This window comes from Pelophylax lessonae (genome assembly GCF_965119305.1).
Source record: "Pelophylax lessonae genome assembly, chromosome: 2".
Lineage (NCBI taxonomy): Eukaryota > Metazoa > Chordata > Amphibia > Anura > Ranidae > Pelophylax > Pelophylax lessonae.
The window spans coordinates 318,191,788-318,211,677 of record NC_138769.1 but is presented as its reverse complement, the minus strand read 5'-3'; the positions used below and the strand labels follow the sequence as shown (position 1 = coordinate 318,211,677).

General features: G+C 41.5%; 1 protein-coding gene across 1 annotated transcript in view; it reads right to left on the bottom strand.

Moving 5' to 3' along the window:
- Nucleotides 1–267: 267 nt before the first annotated feature.
- Nucleotides 268–19,890, bottom strand: part of LOC309548091 (uromodulin-like) — a gene marked incomplete at both ends in the record, with an annotated part of 64,027 nt that continues 44,404 nt past the window's right edge. The window contains 4 exons of the mRNA XM_082248055.1: nt 268–330; nt 5,315–5,370; nt 10,243–10,272; nt 16,601–16,685. Of these exons, the coding sequence (XP_082104181.1) occupies nt 268–330; nt 5,315–5,370; nt 10,243–10,272; nt 16,601–16,685 (234 nt within the window). The remainder of the gene's footprint in view (nt 331–5,314; nt 5,371–10,242; nt 10,273–16,600; nt 16,686–19,890) is intronic.

Genomic DNA, 19,890 nt, shown 5'->3' with positions numbered 1-19,890 from the left:
CAAATATGCTGCCAAAAAAAAAATCACTTTATTTTCCCTGCAAGGCTGCTGTGTTTACTACTGAACCAAAGCACGCTGATCTTGATGAAGCCAGGTCCACCTTGTAATGATGCACAAAGGTAGAACAAGACCTCTAACTGGTGGTTTTACAGATATCACCTGCAGAAATTTTGACATATGCTGTCCAAGTGGCTGCCACCCCTTCCTTACAGTGAACCTCCACTTTAGCCGGAGGATTTAAGCTCTGATTCCGAAAAGCCATAGTGATCAACTTTGAAATCCATGAACATAAAATTCTTGAAGATACCTGTTCTCCTTTCCTAGGACCGCCTGGTGAAACAAAAAGATTATCCATGTTACAGAATTTTGTTGACCTTTCCAAAAGCTTTTCACCATATCCAAGGAGGTAAAGTTCTCTTGTTGCTCGCTGAGAACACTTTGCAAGAAAACTTGAAAGAACTGTCTCCCAATTATCAAGGAATTCTAATGCCACTTTGGCTTGAAATTGAGGAGGACGTGTTACCTTGATGCAGGACACATAAAGGCTCTGTGCAAGCCAAAGAGCCAATTTCTGAAACCCTTCTGACCGAAGTAAAGGCTAACAACTCTTTGTGGGGAGAGGAACTTTTATAAATGTAGCAGTTTTTCCAGGCCTTGTGCCTAATGTGGTTCTGCCATTGTTACCGGAGACACCTTCAACACTTTTGAGTTGTGAACCCAGGTGTGAGAACTGAGACAATGACCATTCTGGCATCTTTGGTTTGTTTTGTTTTATTGTAGTTAGGAGATGGGAGAAGGGAATGAGTGGGATACTCCTCTGGCTCAACTAGGTACACTTTGGGACACTTGAAGAAAGATGCATGTGGGCGCTGTCTTGACGCCAGCTGAATACCGACCAGCGCTTCCTGACGCCTATAGATACTGTAGTACTGAAACTGTGCTGAAACCTCGACTTTAACTCAGAAGATCCAGGACTGTAGAACACTTGACTTGACTCCTGATACTGCTTTAGCTCAAATGTCACTGAACAGCTCGCTCCAGCCCTGCACTGGCTGAGGTAGATACTTGTGCTGCGGCAACTCTTAACCTTGTACACTTCCCACTGTACACTGACTGTTCAGGGCCCAAACTACAGGGGCCCCCTTTCACACTTTATGGTCCTCTACCTAGGTACCCCCTCTAATACTTCAGGGTCCTCTGACTAGGCACCCCCTTTAACAGTTAGCTGACTCCTGGATCCCTAGAACCTTCTCTAGAGTGGTCCCCTCTGACACTAGGCAGACCCCCAGGGGCAGTCCACAGTACTCACGACCTTTGAACTGGACCCCTCTCTCTCTCCGCTGGTTCTCAGCACACCGGATCCCCTCTGCAGCTCAGCTTCACACTCTTTGGATTCCCAGGCCGCCAACCGGGACACCCGCTTCCTCTGACAGGAGGAGAGACAGCCGTACTCTCCCTCCTGGGACTCTGCTTCCCACCAAAGACACTGCGTCATGCGTTCCTTCAAACTTATACCCACTCCCAGAATCCTCTGTAACAGAATCTGCCTTCTGGGGTAGATACAAATTCAAAAGCAAGGGTGGATTGGTTCCTAAAGTGGCCTCTTGATAAATATCAATAAAAGTAGAGGGAATATGGCCGCTCAACTGGGACGTGACTGATAAGGTGCCTATTGATCAAAAGTGGACATACAGAAAAAAAGGGGGGGGAAGGTATCTGTAGATGTGGTGAAGACAAGACGCTTCAGGAACCACTTCACAGACCCAGAAAGATGATCAAAATATAGACTCCAAAAATTGCACTGTGATAGCTGAGTTACAGTGAGAAAAATACTAAATTTTATTAAAGCACTTATGCCTGGTGAGAAGACAAAGAACATTCATGTACACAATACAAATTAAAATAATAAAAACATGTACATGCAGTGGATGGTATCACAAACAGACCAAAATGAAGAAATTAATGGCTGGTAGTAAAGGTTCTGATGGTGGACTGCAGGATATAAGGCCACATCCAGTTAGTTAATTATACCTGTCCTGCCGTGTTCCTGGATAGGAGCCACTGACTGGGTTTCCTCCATTGCCCTGAGAATCCTCTCACAGAGCCAGTGGGGAGACTCCCCTCTCAGTAACCTCACCTGGGAGACGTGACAGTCCAGCTGAAATCATGGCCCTGCTGTTAGGCAGCCAAGGCCCACTATACTTTACCTAGCACCTACCCTAGCACCTACCTGTAGGGTGCTACATCATATTTATTTATTTTTAATTTTGCCATTGGTACATGTTCCCAATGGCAGTATGCCGTAGAGAAACCTACTGGATTTTTACCTTAAATTCTCTGGCGCCTGGGGGCTTGAACGAGGAGATAGAAGTCAACACGATTCTATAATACCTAGAATGATCAATTTGCAGCTAACAGCATCCCCCCCGCCTTCCCTCCTCATTTTTCATTTCTTCCTTTTTCCTCCGCCCCTCCACTCCTACCCTTATTTACCCCCCTCCTGTCCTTTACCGCCCTTCCTCCTCCTATCCTTTAACGCCCCACCCCTCTCCCTTTTCGCTTTATTTATTTTGCCCCTCCTATCCTTTACCACCTCCTCCTTTTTTTTTTCTTTTACCCCCCCCTTCCTTCTTTGTTCTTTTTTATAAATGTAGTCTCTGTGTATATCCATCATCCTTTAGATATGCTGATAGGAATTATTACCTGGTGTGTATCTTGATGAATTTATAATTTGTATTTTTTGTGTAATTATTAATTTAGTGATCGTATTAGGTTATTCTATTTGAAGTCACCTTTTATATAGTTATTCATTGATGTTTTTACTATTTATAATAAAATACTATCATAGATGTGTTACTATGCAGCTGTTTTATTATTTTTAAGGATTTTCTGTAATTATGCCCATTTTGCTTAGTTCTATCTTATATACTTTTTAGCTCCTTGCCCGCTGTGCTTTAGGTACACTTGTGCCGTGCTATGGCAGTTATACACATTGGAGATTTGATCGCAGCTATAAAAGCCGGCTAGTATTACCCTGTTGGTCAGGTGACTAGCCATGCACAGATTCTGTGCTGATTGGCTGTTTTTTTAAATTCCGTCTAGACAGTATAAATTGTCCCCTCCAGAGAGGGGGGGGGGGTGGGTTTGCCTGAAGAAGGAGGCGGCACCTCGGAAACTCGTTGCGGCCCGACCCATTCTGATTTGGTCTCTTGCTAGCTTTGTGAGAGCCGTAGTGAGAGCTGGAGATACCGGCAGTTATATACCTCCATATGGCCGGTTTGAGCCTCTGCCCACAGCGGTCTTCTCATCCCTTGTTACGGCTGGCTGCTTGATTGGTGATCCACATCCACCATGTGTGCAACTTGCAAGATGCTTTTATGTACGGTAAGTGCATCTGAATAAAATGTTACTTGTTTTTACTATCACACTGACCCAAGTGCCCTCTTTCTGCTGGGTTTTGTTTTTTTCCCAATGGCAGTGTCTGGCTTCCATTCCGTTTTTTCCCACAATAGCCTGCTAATTAGCCCTTGCAACTGAATTACAAGATTTGCCCTCATAGATTTAAATGAGGTTCAACACAAAAAAAAAGAAAAAGCTTTAACCACTTGCCGACTGCTCGCCGCAGATATACTTCCGCAAGCTGGCTCAACTGCATGAATCACCATACCTATACGTCGCTCCTCGGGAGCGCGTGGCGATTCACAAGAGGGGAAGCTGATCTGCGCGGCTGTCGGCCGCGATTGCCACCGGGCACCTGCGATCACTTCCCGGGAAGACAGAACAGCGGTCTGCCATTGTAAACACAGCAGACCGCTGTTCTGTCAGTGATCAATATAGGGCTCCTGTGTTCCTCCTATTTAGGATCACAGGTCCCTGTGTTGATCCAATAAGCCCGACCCCCTCACAGTTAGAAAACACCCCTTAGGCATACATTTAACCATTAATCGCCCCTGGGTAACCCCTTCCCTCCCAGTGTCATTTTTACAGTGCATATTTTTAGCACTGATTACTGTAGTAATGTCACTGGTCCCTCCAAAAGTGTCAAAAATGTCAGTTAGGGGTCCGATTTGTCCACTGCAATGTTGGAATCCCATTAAAAATGTCAGATCGCCACCATTAGTAGTAGAAAAAAAGTAAATAAATAAAAATGACATAAATCTTTCCCCTAGTTTGTAGACGCAATAACTTTTGCGCAAACCAATCAAAATACGCTTATTGGGATTTTTTTTTACAAAAAATATGTGACAGAATACATATTGGCCTAAAACGTTGAAAAAATTAGATTATTAATTTTTTTTTTTTTTGGGAATGTGGTATAGCAGAAAGTGGAAAATATTGTTTTTTTTTTTTTCAGAATTGTCTGTATGTTTTTGTTTATGGCGCAAAAAATTTAGATAGCACAAGTGATCAAATACCACCAAAAGAAAGCTCTATTTGTGGGAAAAAAAAGGACATCCATCTTATTTAGATACAGCGTTGCATGATTGCACAATTGTCAGTTAAAGTAATGCAGTGCCGAATCCCAAAAAATGACCTGGTCAATAATGGGGTAAATCCTTCCGGTCCAGAAGTGGTTAAAGCTGGAATAAGTGGTCCATACCAAGCGGTCCAGTGAGCAGACTGATTTTTCTAGAAAAGTTTGCAAACTTTGAGCAAAAATCATCAAACTGTGCACAAATAAAGCACAGGCAGATTCGCTCAACTTTAATTAAGTCTGGATGGATAAATAGACAAAAGACATGATATAAGTGCAATGCAATTTATTAAGCACCACCAATACCTACACAGCGGTTTATCAACAAATACATGTATTTAATCATACAACCTCTGTATAACATGTGCTCCGCGCTCTATGGGATAAAGCAATACATAAATACAGAATGCATTTCTAATGTGCAAGTTGACATTTTTTTTTTATGAAAATACAAGGAAGGTCCCTCTACCAGAGAACTTACAATGTGAATACCTCCATTGAATAAATAAATCAGGTTGGCATTGAATGCCAGGATTTTGTCTCCTAATAGTCCATTGACATGTAAACATAAGAGAATTGTCACCTGTAGTCCAGAAGCAGTATATACAATTGCTTTTGCCTAATCTTATCAATACCTTTCAGAAAGATTATTTTGGAACCAGTGCGATGCATCAAAAAGCACACTAACAAAAACGTCTATTTCCACCACTTCTCTTCTGACATTGAAAGCAGCCAATTAGGATTAGGCCTTATGTCAGAAAACAGAAGAAGCTGTTTCTTCATCCTCGTATTCAGCTCATTTAATCCATGTGGGTGTGTAATATCCAGTCTTCACATTACTTTCCCAAAGAGAAGTGATGAGAGGAGCAACATTGCTGTCCATGTCTTGGAGAAACCTAGAGATCAACACATAAGTAATTAGTTATTTGGTTTGAACCTCTAATGGTTTGGGGTCGATTCACTTTCATGTTTTAGGGCCGGTGCAAATTCCACAGCGAATTTGCTGCAAATTCGCACTGCATCAAAACCGCAACCTGTTCATGCAAACTGATTGCGGAGTGTAGTTTACGTTAACAACACCCCACAATCAGTTTGCAAAAAGCAGCGCGATTTGCAGAATCCGATCCGATTCCAGTGGGGACAAAAAAAGGGTCCTGCACAAGTTTGGCCCAAATGCGTTTCAAATTCAGCCATACAATTTGCATCGCACACAAGGCTGCTGTTAGAAATCGCGGGGCCCTGTACAGACTACCTGGCAGGGCCCCCCCAAGAAAATATGAAAGATATATTTTGCTAAAATTACAACAAAATCACTATTAGCAGACACAAATATAACATAACTCGCATAATTCCTGCTAAATCTAGAAAAAAAACGATGTTGAATTAAAATGAAGATGAGATGAGAAAAATATACAGGCTGGGCAGTTGGAGCTCAGTGATCAGAGAGACAGAGGAAGAGAAACAAAGTTACAAATAAACTCCTGAGCAGAGATAACGTTAGAGCCAGTGCTGGGAGGGGGCCCACACAGGAAGGTTGATTAGTGAGAGACGACTGTCTCTTTCTCAGCAGATAAAAGCTGATAGCAGGGAGAGGGACAGAGATCAGATTCAGGTGCTGGAGGAAGATTTCTGTATTTGTTGTCCATCACTAATCCCCTTCCCTGTGTGGGCCCTCCTGTGTGCTCGGGCCCCCTACAAGAGGGCTGGTGGTCCCCCCCTATCAGCGGCCCTGATCGCACAGACATCACATGTGATCTGTACAGCAATGCAGAAATGTCTGGTATCGCACTAGTGTAACCTGGCCCTTCATTTCCTTATACTCACATGTGAACAGAGCAGGTAGGAAGCGGGAGGAGGATGGAGAAGTCACTCCTTTAAATTAATAAACTGTATGTGTAAATTTAAAGAAGCACTATATGCAAAACTTTATTTTTCATATTCATTTTAGACAGAGTAAGGGAGGGTTATTGTCTTGTAGCCAAACAGGAAGTGAGAGGAAACCCCTGCAAATTTGGGGAATGCCTTGGGAACCCCCAGGTCACCAAAACCAGTGTCCCCATTGGGAGGTTTCACCTCCATTACTTTCTTGGGGCAACCCAAAATTTTACTTTCAATTATAATGGTAAACAGGACAAATAGAGAGGATGAATCTCCTTAACGAGGGCACCGACAGAGTTTCAATGATTATGATAAACAGGACAAATAGAGAGGGTGAATCTTCTTAACGAGGGCACAGTCAGCAATAAAAAACTGACAGGGGTTCTAATCCCTCTCCACTCTATCCAAGACAAAATTAAAAAAGTTTTACCTTTAGTTATATTTTAAAGCTGTTCTAACGGTAGAAGGGTTTTTTTTTTTTATAATACCTTAATGCATTAAAGTGATTGTAAAGTCTCAATATTTTTCCTATAAAATTAACAAACATGTTATACTTACCTGCTTTATGCAGTTAGTTTTGCACAGATCAGCCCGGATCCTCCTCTTATCGGGTCCTACTTCTGTGCTCCTGGCCCCTCCCTCTTGTTGAATGCCCCCACAGCAAACAGCTTGCTATGGTGGCACCTGAGCCGAGTCACAGCTCCCTGTGTCCATTCAGACATGCAACCGCATCCTGGCCCCGGCGCCATCCCCTCTCTCTTCTGATTGGCTGACTAACTTTGATTGACAGCAGTAGGAGCCAATCGCGCCACGCTGCTGTCTCAGCCAATAAGAATGGGAGTCCCAGGCAGCTGAGAAACTCCTGCAACATCACTGGATAAAGATGGGGCTCAGGTAAGTATTGGGGGGGGGGGGGGCTGCTGCTGCACACAGAAGGCTTTTTATTTTAATGCATAGAATGCATTAAGATAAAAAACCTTCTGACTTTACAATCTCTTTAAGATGAAAAAAACCTTCTGTGTGCAGCAACCCCCTCAGCCCCCATAATACTTACCTGAGTGCCAGCTCGATCCAGTGATGTTGCACAAGAGTGAGGGGGCGGGGGCCGAGCCACGACTGCATGTCTGAATGGACACACAGAGCAGCGGCTTAGCTCGGGTGCCCTATTGTAAGCTGCTTGCTGTGGGGGCACTCGGCAGGAGGGAGGGGCCAGGAGCAATTGAAGAGGGAACCGAGAAGAGGAGGATCTGGGCTGATCTGTGCAAAACCACTTCACAGAGGAGGTAAGTATAACATGTTTGTTATTCTTAAAAAAAAAAAAAAAACGAGACTTTAATTTCACTTTAACTGCTTGCCGACCGCCGCAAGTAGATTTACTGCGGCGGTCAGCCCCTGCCAGGCAGAGTGACGTTAATTAACGTCACTAGCCTGGGAGGGTCTGGGGAGCGAGCGTGCGCCCGCGGAGGCGCGCTCCCGCGCGGTCACGCACCCCCCCGCGCGTGTGACCAGCGGACCCGATGTCCGCCGGCCACTCGGCGATCGTCGGGGGAAGAGGGAGAATGTCAGGCAGCTTGTGTAAACAAGCCACCTGTCATTCTCCTCGCTGTAAAGACACTGATTGCACGGATCTAGTATGTAGATCCGTTGATCAGTGTCCTTACAGCTAGAGCCACAGCCAATCACAGTAAGAATCACGCCCCTAGGGACACACACAGCCCCTCCCTCCCAAATAAAGTTAACCCCTTCACTGCCAGTGTATTTTTACAGTAACAGTGCATATGTATAGCACTGATTACTGTAGTAATGTCACTGGTAACCCCAAAAGTGTCAAAAATGTCAGTCAAGGGTCCGATCTGTCCGCCGCAATGTCGCAGTACCGCAAAAAAAATCGCAGATCGCCGCCATTACGCGTTAAAAAAAAAAACAACAAAAATGACAAAAATCTTTCCCTTTGTTAGTAAACGCGATAACTTTTGCGCAAACCAATCAAAATACGCTTTTTGCGATTTTTTTTACCAAACATAGGTAGGATAAAACAAATTGGCCAAAAATGTTAAAAAATTTTGATTTTTACATTTTTTTTTTGGGGAATTTCATATAAAAAAATGTGAAAAATATTGTTATTTTTGCAAAATTGTCGCTCTTTTTTTGTTTATAGCGCGTGATCAAAAAATCGCACAGGTGATCAAATACCACCAAAAGAAAGCTCTGTTTGTGGGAAAAAAAGGACGTCAAATTCGTTTAGGTACAGCGTCGCACGACCGCGCAATTGTCCGTTAAAGTCACGCAGTGCCGAATCGCAAAATACCCCCTGGTCTTTTAGCAGGAAAATCCTCCGGGGCTTAAGTGGTTAAGCCTATATGGTAAATTTTCACACATGTCATCAGTGGTATTTTTAAAATAGATTCTGTTGTGAAAGATCAAAAAATAACCCATTTGCTGGTAAAAGGTACAAGTTCAGAAGCTTCAACACCACCAACAGCCTCTCCTTGCTACATTTGTGCGATTTTTCTGGCTGTCAAAATGCAGCTGTTCCTGTGTGAAATGACATTTGCAGATAGTCTGCAAGTGTCATTGAGTAACATAGTGTACCAATGCATGTGGATTTGTCACATGGTGTTTACTATTTCAATCATATGTAGTTCTAAGGTGTAATGCTTTGATCTGCATTTGCCATCAGTTTAGGAAACCTTAAAATTTTTTAAAACAAAACATTTTTAAATGAAATGCTATCCTTATTTTTCCCTATTTTTCTACTGATTTTTCACTTTTATTTCAAAATTTTTATCATTAGTATTTATCAGTGTTTATACTTTTGTTTACATATGTTGTGTTTGTTTTGTTTTTTTCAGTGTTGCATAATTCTGCAATGCTTTGTACCAGAAACAATACCTTAGCGCCGGTTCACATACACACGACGCTACTTCCCGGGGCGACCTCCGAGATCGCGGTGCGAGCAGCGCACCGCGACCTCGGAGCGGCCGCCATGGACTTCATAACATTGAAGTCTATGGCGGTCACCTCCTGGTCGCCCCAAAGAAGCTCTGGACCCCTTTTCTAAGTCGGAACGACTTGTGTCGCTCCTATTAGAACGGGTCCGCAGCTTCCCTATGGGAGGCGACCTGCGGCGACCTGGTCGCCTCACAGGTCGCCTTAGTGTGAACGGGGGCTAACTGTCATTTTAAACACGACAAGTTATAAAAAATAGTGTAATTTTTAAATAGTAACATTGATTATTTTAATACTAGTAATAATAGAAAAAAAAAAACACCTTATTAGTTGTTTTTGTCTATAGATTACATAGAAAATAAAACACTTTTCACCTATTAGTCCTAATAAGTAAGGAAATAAGGAAAAATCCCAAAAATAAAATTTGGAGTTGCCACTAAAACAGAAATAAAAATTAAATAAATATTCAAATGAGAACACTTATTTTGGTTGCAACTAAGAGGGGATTTCACTCACTTTGGAGAGTTCTCTTCTAACTCCCTATTGCATCTACAGGACACCAAGTGAAAGTGCTGGTGCCGCCATCTTGACTAAGGGAAAGCAGCAGTAAAGCTTTGCGGTTTCCTACTGCAAATGCACTTAACGTGCTGCGCTTTGTGAATGGGCCGCAGTCTTCTGGGACATGTGATGTGTCCCAGAAGGCTGGGGGGGGTAAAAGGGGGTTGAACTTCTGGCTCTGTTCACTGCGGTGAACTGAGCCATAAGTAAGAACGGGTACCTGTCAAGACCGGGTACCCGCTCCACCAAAAAGGTGCGAAATGTGGCAGTGGAGGGGGGGAGGAGGCAGACAAGGGGGGTGGAGCTCTGCTTTAAGATATTGTTTATTTGGCATGTTGTGCGAGAGATAAGTGTAAAATACAGGAAAACTAAAATATACTTACGGTCAGTGGCTCCAGAAGTGTAATCATTTGCTTTAAATATAAAACAGAAAAAAAAAATTACACGGAGCAGATTCAAATGTTATGCTTTTTAAACATAGCAAAAAAGATATATTTAAGAATACAGCAAACCCTATTATCTACCTAAATACATTTGATGGGCAATTTTTCATTTTTGCCCATTCATAAATATTTAAATTTGATCAGTGGACTGCCCTTGATAGTTGTTTTACATTTTAAAATTGATTTTAAAATTGATCGAAGGCAGTACTGTGGCAAATCACAGACAAATTATAACTGAGCAATATTCTGAAATCTCCCCTACAGTTTAAGTGCCGGTTCACACATATGCGATGCGGGAACTCTGCGAATCCACTGCGGGTTCCCACATCGCACTTGACTCGCAGGCAGTTCCCTCTGCTTTATGTGAATCGCTGGGGGGGGGGGGGGGGTCAATACAAAGTTAACGACACCCCCAGATCAGTTTGCATATCACAGTGTGAACTGTCAGGTCGGACAGGAATCGGATTGCATATATGTGAGCACCCATGTGATCCGATTGGTATGGACCAAAAAAGGGTCCTGTGCGACTTTGGTCCGAATGCAATGGAAATTCAGCCTTACAATCTCTATGGCTGACTTTTTAATGATTTGCAGAGCAGTGCGCTGCGAATCACATGTGATGTCTTGCATCTCATATATGTGAACCGGCACTAAGCCTTCTGTATTAGGCATAATACAACTGCAGAAATCTTTCTGTGATTAGAATTACAGATAGGTATAGTTCTATTTTCCGGTAAACCAACCCCACTATAGCTGTTTAAAAAGAGTTGTATTTAACAATAGATACCAGGTTTTTAGCTTTAATAAATTATGCTAAATCAAGCGGAAAACATTTTTACATCATATTTTGCCAATAACCTGGTGGGTTGCTTTCAACAATAACCAATTTTTTTTAATCCAACAGGTTCAATTCTATTTAATCCAACAGGCTCAATTCACAAAGCTAACATATGAAGATAAAGCTCCCTATTTACAAAAAAAAGTCAGTTATTGTTTGTCGAGTTCAGTGAGATTCAAAAATGAAGGTTGAAAATGAATTTCCCTATCACATAACTCATTTGCATAAATTATCGCACGCTGTAAAAATATGTCCAATTCACACAAAAAAAATAAATAAAAATACCAGTTATGTGTTTTTTCAATCAAAATGAAAAAATGTGCCAGTAAATATCGCAAAAAAACATGCGGTAAGCTGTCAAAGCGGAGTGCCAGTCCCCCAAATACTTTTTTTTTTAAAAACACTCCTCTGTACTGGTTTAAACATATCTAGTAACATTTAGAACATGTCCTATGTGTAGTCCCTGTAGTTTGAGTTAAAATATTTGAAGACTAACCAGATCTTGGAAGCAGGCAGGTTCTATGTCATCTGTGGGCATCTGAAGCCCTCTTCTTTTGATTTCCAGGATTTAGTGCAGCTGACTACCCAGCATGCACCTCACGATCTCGCGCCTGCGCACTGAGCGGCTCTCTGTCTTCCCGACAGGTTGCCATAACAATGGCGGCATCAGTGGAAGTTCCCGCCCCATTGCTATAGAAACCTGTCAATCTTGACATCCCGATCCTCCCGTTCCGGTCTGGAAATACCATGAGATTTCATCACTAAGCGATTCGCAAGGACTCCTGGGATACATGACGCCGCTATCCCAGGAGCCCTTGCAAATCGCCTAGTGACGTAATCGCCTAGGCTGCCCCAGCCAAAATTTCTGCAGAAGCAGTGTTAAAAAAGGTATGTACAAATAAAAAAAGTATTTATTACAGCATTCAGGATGGGCATGAGCGTAATTGGACCTTCAAAAAAAGGGGTGGAACTCTGCTTTAAGTCCAATTCACAAATGGAACAGAGTTGGAAAAAAAGAAGCAAAATATATTACCAGGGATTTGCGGGGTGTATTAACAATGGATGACTCATTAGCTGAATGTTAAAAACTTGCCATAAAATAAAAATTCTGGTGGGAGTCAGTCGGGACCCCCCCCCCCCCCATACCAGGCCCTTCGGCTCCTTAACCACTTAAACCCCGGAGGATTTGGCTGCTCAAAGACCAGGGCCTATTTTGCGATTCGGCACTGCGTGACTTTAACGGACAATTGCGCGGTCATGCAAAGCTGTAAGCAAATGAAATTGATGTCCTTTTTTTTTACCACAAACAGAGCTTTCTTTTGGTGGTATTTGATCACCTGTGCAATTTTTACTTTTTGCGCCGTAAACAAAAAGAGAGCGACAATTTTGAAAAAATAACAATATTTTTCACATTTTTTTTAAATGAAATTCTCAAAAAAAATTTAAAAATCAAAATTTTTTAACATTTTAGGTCAATTTGTTTTCTGCTACATATTTTTGGTAGAAAAAAATCGCAATAAGCAGATTTCGATTGGTTTGCGCAAAAGTTATTGCGTTTACTAACTTCGGGAAAGATTTATGTCATTTTTATTGTTTTTTTTTAAACTAGTAATGGCGGCGATCTGCTTTTTTCTTTTTGCGGGACTGCGACATTGCGGCGGACAGATCGGACCCCTGACTAACATTTTTGACACTTTTGGGGGTACCAGTGACATTACTACAGTAATCAGTGCTATAAATATGCACTGTTACTGTAAAAATTATACTGGCAGGGATGGGGTTAACTTTATTAGTGATCAAGGGGTTAAGTGTGTCTCTAGGGGCGTGATTCTAACTGTGGGGGGCGTGGCTTGTGATGTAACCACAGGGACATACGATCCTACATAGCAGGATCGTATGATCTCTGCAGTTACATCAGGGAGAATGACAGGCGGTTTTGTTTACATCAGCCGCCTGCCTTTCTCCCTCTCTACCGGGAGATAGCGAGTGACTGGCGGACATCGGAGCCGCTGGTCACTCGAGCAGGGATGTCAGGGAACAAGCGGGGGCGGGAGCGTGCCCCTGGCGGCACGCGCTCGCCCCCTTGAGGCTCGTGGGCGAGCGACGTACCGGTACGTCGCTTTGCCCAGGAGCGCCAAACCGCTGCAGTATATAGTCGTGCGGCGGTCGACAAGTGGTTAACAACCATCTACCGTGTGATAAATTACCACATGAAAATATGCAGTAATTACTGCATTACCATTATTTTACCCCATAAGCTATTTACTGCCAAATTCTTAGTGAATTGAACATTTGTACAATTGTTTCCGTGTGCGTTATTTACCACATTTTTTCAGTCAATATTTAAATCTTAGTGAATTGACCCCATATGTAATACTATGGAGTTTATGTATAGAACATTCATTGGGTAAATGTCAAAACTTAGCATTCATCCAGGCTGCACACATTTTCTCTAAAACTATGACTTCTGATAACCTTCAGCTTCATTTAGTGGTCAAAATGCAATTTATTTTCTGATTGAGTTGCTTCACAAGAATATGTTGCACTTTGGCCACTAGATGGAGCTGACCAATCAAAGTCATGGTGTTAGAGGAAATTTGTGCAGTTTTGTGCAAGTTTTATATAGATCCCAAAAACTTACTTTCATTTATAGTAGGAATAAACTAGAATTTACTAAATCAAAATTTAGTTTTAGAGAAATAGATATATGTCCTAATAGCAAAAGACCTGAAAATGAAAATTTGTTTCAAGTTGTTTTTTTACAAATTATTAAACAACCAAACACATACTGTACATATATTTTCCATTGATGGATATGTTTAACTCTGTATTAGGCTAAAGCCCCGTACACACGTACCGATCGTCGGCCGACCGATCGGCCGTCTTTTGTCTGATAGCTGTCTTGTCTGTTGAAAACTGCAAAAGACTGCACACGAATTTTGTCGGCCAACAACAGCCGACTGCAGAAGTGATGTCATGTGATGGTTAACTTTCCTTGTCTTTTTTCTTTTCTGAGCATGCCCAGTCTTGCAAATCTGCTGTCTGTCGGCCGAATTCTGTACTGACTGGCGAACAATCGGCCGTTCTGGTGTCGGCATACAAAAATTTTAATGCCTGCAGGACAGATTCTGTTCGGCCGAAAGTGCGCTGTCGGCTGTCGGAAGCATCATACTAACAAGCCGAAAATCGGCCGATCGTTCGGCGGCCGAATCTTTTCGGCCGACAATCTGCACGTGTGTACGGGCCTTTCGTTTCTGCAAAAAAATGTATAAAATGCTTTTTATTTTTATTTTGAGTGATATGGGTCACAGTTTGATGTTCTATTGGGTTGATATCACTCAAAAACAAGACAATTTTTTTCCAATGGAGAACCTATTAGGAGGTGCTTGATTTGCTAATACCCGAAGTATATTTTAGCATTTCCTAATGTTGGGAAATAAAAATAATAAGCAAATTGCAACTATTCCTGTCCAGCTTGACTCCATCCCTTCTTAGCTCAACTATTGGTCCCTTAATGGCATATATGGTCTCCATTGTAGGTTTTTTTTGTAACATCTATAGCCAAAGTTACAATTTGCCATTAAAGTGGCCATTACATCTTGTTAGCAATTCTGTATACAACCCTACAGAACAGACAAGTGCTTGCTGCTTAGCTGCAGAAGGGAAACAGGAACTTTATTCAGGTAAAGGACATAGAGCATACCGTAGATGCAGCTACAAACCTATAACAAACCTATAAACACTGTCATTTACTGGTTAAAGAATATATCTCTACTAAATACTGAAGTACAGTAGTTGTTGCTCAAAATACAATTCTGTTTTCCAACACATCTAAATTTGATTTGATTATTGAGAGGCTGTTTTATCTGATATTTAAGTACATGTAATGGCTCCAGTAAGCTGTGTGACAGTCTAAACAGGGTCCAAATCCAGTTAATATTTGGTATACATACAAACTCACCCACTCTCCCTCCCAAATACTGCAATCCATAGTGGGAGGGCTTCAGCAGCACAGGCAATGCCCTCAGTCCAGAAAGCAGTGGGCAAAGCTGTGATCAGCTGCTGAGTGACAGACTACATTATGCCCACTAGATAGAGTTGACGGCCTTAGTAAATAAGTATTCATTTCACATGATCATCAGCCCCATCTTGATAATGTTACTTTATGTTACGTATTGAGCCTGATTCTTCTTTAGATTTAGCCAGAAAAAATAGATTTGACCTTTTCAGGCTGCTTGTAGGAGTTTACTTCATAGACCATTGCTAGATAGTTTGAGGTGGGGTGGAGTGTGTTATTGTTAAGTGCCTGTATCCCATTGTTCTATTGTTTCTGTCTGCCTTGGGATCAACCTATTATGGGATGTGTACGTGGATTAGCTGCTAGATGGGAGGGGGGATTTCTCCAGCAGCCCTTCCTAACGACTGTCTATTGTTGGAAAGTTGAAGATACCCGTGCGTCATGTTACTGAATGTAGTTTACCCCGCCCTGTGTCATTATGCAAAGAAGGGGGGATCGTCCCCTGAATGTATATCTTATTGTGCCTTTGTTTGAATAAACAGTCTTATGCTTCTTACCACCCTACACTGATGTCTCGGAAAGTGACTGGGTGGGCTAAGGGATCTTGGATTGTGCTGGTATCAGGCAAGGGAAGCTTATACGGCGGACAAACTCTTCTTGAGTAAGGAGGTCCGTAACAGCAAGTTAGGACTCTCTTTTTATACTGTTGCTAGGGAAATGCAGTTCAGTTCTATTAATTACTGCTAACCAGAATACTGTAGGTGTTTACCAAATATCTCCCAGAGTAATGTTATTGCCTTATTGATTATTTGAATAAGTACACTTGCTAATCCTCTCTTGATTTACGCTAGGCTTTGCCTAATAAACACTTTGAAATATATTACAGTGTGTCAGTAAATGCTGGGTGAGTGAGGCGTGTCATCTTCTGGTGTGAGAAATCACAAGGCAAGTCAGCAGCTCCTCCGGGGGTGGTACTACTTATGTATGTATATATCCGTTCAGTTGTATCTGACTCCTTTCAGTTTTATGGGTCAATTCTCTGTCTACCACGATTGATATGCTTACAAGCCTATTTCCATAAAATTCTTTTGGCACATTTGTTTTTCTCCTCCCTCCCCAATTGATTGCTTTGGGACTAGCATCAGAATATGGTAAAACATGTGCAAAGCCAATTTGTGCACACATACTTTGGCCAAATTAGAATAGAGCTGATTAACCGACAAGCATCTTTGCAGTGTGGAAGAAATCCTGGAGATGGCTGGGATTTCAGTTTAGGTGGACGACCATTAGGATGTTTTAGCATTATGATGTTTTATTGGCATTTTTTTTATGTGACTGATGGTACAGATTGACAACATTTCAGGAAAGATATAATTCAGCAGTACTTATGTCATTATATTTCTGAAAACATATGAATTCTTTCAGCATAGCGATTTACTTACAGGTAAATACATCCATTTCCATTACTGCTACGTTCTGTGATGAGGTGGTGTCACCTAATTTAGCAATTCGGGCTCCATTGCATTGCTGTTTAAAATCAGATTCAGAATTAGAATATTCTGTGTGGTTTTACAGATAGAAAAAAATAGTAAAAATAAATTATATGTTTTAGCTTTATGCGTTTTTTTTTTTTTTTTTTTTTCCATTCATCAGTCTGTATGTATGTCCTCACTTTGGTAATAATTTGTAAATGTGGGTAATAAGTTCATGTGGAAGTCTCTTACACTGAATAAAGCTGGGAAATCAAAGATGCAAACTAGTCTGTTGAACAGAGACTACAGCCAATCAGTGGGTGCTAGCTGTCAGAGCAGGGCCGCCTTAATAGAATCATAGGCTTCTGGGCAAAGTAATGCACTGGGACCCCTACCAGCCTATCCCAATTTAAGCACATACTCTCAAGAGTTATTCGAATAAATAGTTGATAGAATTTAACATACACTATATTACCAAAAGTAGTGGATACGCACATGAACTTTAACCACTTCTGGACCGGAAGGTTTTACCCCCCTTAATGAACAGGCAATTTTTATGATACAGCACTGCGTTATTTTAACTGACAATTGCGCGGTTGTGCGACGCTGTACCCAAATAAAATTGATGTCCTTTTCCCCCACAAATTAAAGTTTTCTTTTGGTGGTATTTGATCACCTCTGCAATTTTCATTTTTTTGTGCTATAAAAAATTCCCAATAAAAACATTTTAAAAATCAAAATTTTTCATCATTTTAGGCCAATTTGTATTCTGCTACATATTTTTGGTAAAAAAAAAAATCCCAATAAGTGTATATTGATTGGTTTGCACAAAATTTATCGCGTCTATAAACTAGGGAAAGATTTATGTCATTTTTATTTTTTTATTTTTTTATTAGTAATGGTGGCTATATGCGATTTTTAGCGGGACTGTGATATTGCGGTGGACAGATCGGACACCTAACTGAGATTTGTGACACTTTTGGGGGAACCAGTGACATTACTACAGTAATCAGTGCTAAAAATATGCACTGTTACTGTACTAATGACACTGGCAGGGAAGGGGTTAACACCAGGGGTGATCAAAGAGTTAAATGTGTCCCTAGGGGGGGGCTTTCTAACTGTGTGGGGATGGGCTTTCTCGATGAACACAGAGACCTGTGTTCCTAAAAAGGGGGAACACAGGATCCCTGTGTTTATTACTGACAGAACAGCGATCTGCCGTGTTTACATGTTCTGTCTCCACTGGGAGCGATTGCGGGTGACCGGACCCGCTGATTGGCTCCCCCTGTGGCCAATCGGCCCGTGCACGCGTCCCTACTAGCTGTCCCACGAAACGACGAACAGGTCAAAGGTATAAGCGCGGCTGGTCGGCAAGTGGTTAACCACTTTAGCCCCCTGGAGGATTTGCCCTCTTTCTGACCAGGCCCTATTTTGCGATTCCGCACTGCGTTATTTTAGCGGAAAATTGCGCGGTCATGCGACGCTGCACCAAAACAAAATTTACGTCCTTTTTTTCCCACAAACAGAGCTTTCTTTTGGTGGTATTTGATCACCTGTGCAATTTTTATTTTTTGCGCTATAAACAAAAAAAGAGCGACAATTTTGAAAAAAAAAAAAAAACAATATTTTTCACATTCTGCTATAGGACATTCTCAAAAAAAAATTTTAAAATCAAAATTTTTTAACATTTTTGGCCAATTTGTTTTCTGCTACATATTTCTGGTAAAAAAAAATTGCAATAAGCGTATTTTGATTGGTTTGCGCAAAAGTTATTGCGTTTACTAACTATGGGAAAGATTTATGTCCTTTTTATTGTTTTTTTTTTTACTAGTAATTGCGGCGATCTGCAATTTTTTTGCAGGACTGTGACATTGCGGCGGACAGATCGGAACCCTAACTGACATTATTGACACTTTTGGGGGTACCAGTGACATTACTACAGTAATCAGTGCTATAAATATGCACTGTTACTGTAATAATGACACTGGCAGGGAAGGGGTTAACATAGTGGGTGATCAAGGGGTTAAATGTATGCCTAATGCTTACTGACGTGTGTGTGTGTGGGGGAGGGCATTCTGGGACAGGCAGAGAGATCGCAGTTTTAGCTATGCTGAATCTGCTGATCTCTTCCTGCCTGTCACTGAGAAGATCCGCCTGCTTTGTTTACATAAGCAGGCGGGTCTTCTCACAGTTTCCCTGAAGATCGGGGGAGGGCAGCGAGGGCACTTCCCCTCCAGGGACGTAGATCTATGGGGCTGGATCCAGGGGAGCTGCACTGCCGCAGTAATATTACTGTTGGCAGTCGGCAAGTGGTTAATGGCATCCCAGTCTTAGTCCGTTACCAGCTTCAACTCTTCTGGGAAGGCTGTCCACAAGGGTAGTTTCAGTAAGCCAACATTTATGTATTAGAAATCCTTTTTTTTATTGGTCTTATGTAATATTCTAATTTTCTGAGATACTGAATTTTGGGTTTTCACTAGCTGTAAGTCATAATCATCAAAAATAAAAGAAAGAAATGCTTAAAATATATCACTCTGTGTGTAATGCATCTATATAAAATATATAGTTTCACTTTTTCAATTGAATTATTGAAATAAATTAACTTTTTGACGATATACTAATTGTATGAGATGTACACATACACAGTATACTGCACATGTATATACACACAGGCATACACAAGCTGAGAATATATGCCACATTTTACACCACATATGCCATTTTATGCCACCTATGTATGTAGTGCTTATGTTTTACAATATGCCCAAATGACTACCCATGATTTAGTATACAGGCTCAGAAGGCCAGGCATGATTTAGGCATTTAATCATAACGCCAAACTCCAGCCAAGACCTTTTTGAATAGAATGGGAAATGGTTAGAATTACCTTCTGGTAGTTTTTGCCCTTTGTATCTGTATTGGGAAGATATCAGGAATAAAGGGCACATTTCTGCAAATGGGACACTAACAGAGACAGGAAGTGAAGGGACATGTCTCTATTGGGGTTTCAGACAAAAATAAAACCCTGAAATTTAAACTTTAATTTTTAAACTAAAAAAAACATGGTTCTCTAAACCTGCTGTGGCAAATTTTCTGAATGCTAATTATAAAGGACTAATTGCTCTGATGGGGACACCTGATATAAGAGGGTGCACCACTACTTTATCTTTATACTGGCTTTTTTAAATAACAAAAGCTGTAATATAGATAAGGGTTCCGTGGAACTCTAGGGTTCCTCCTGAGGTTGCTAGGGGTTCCTT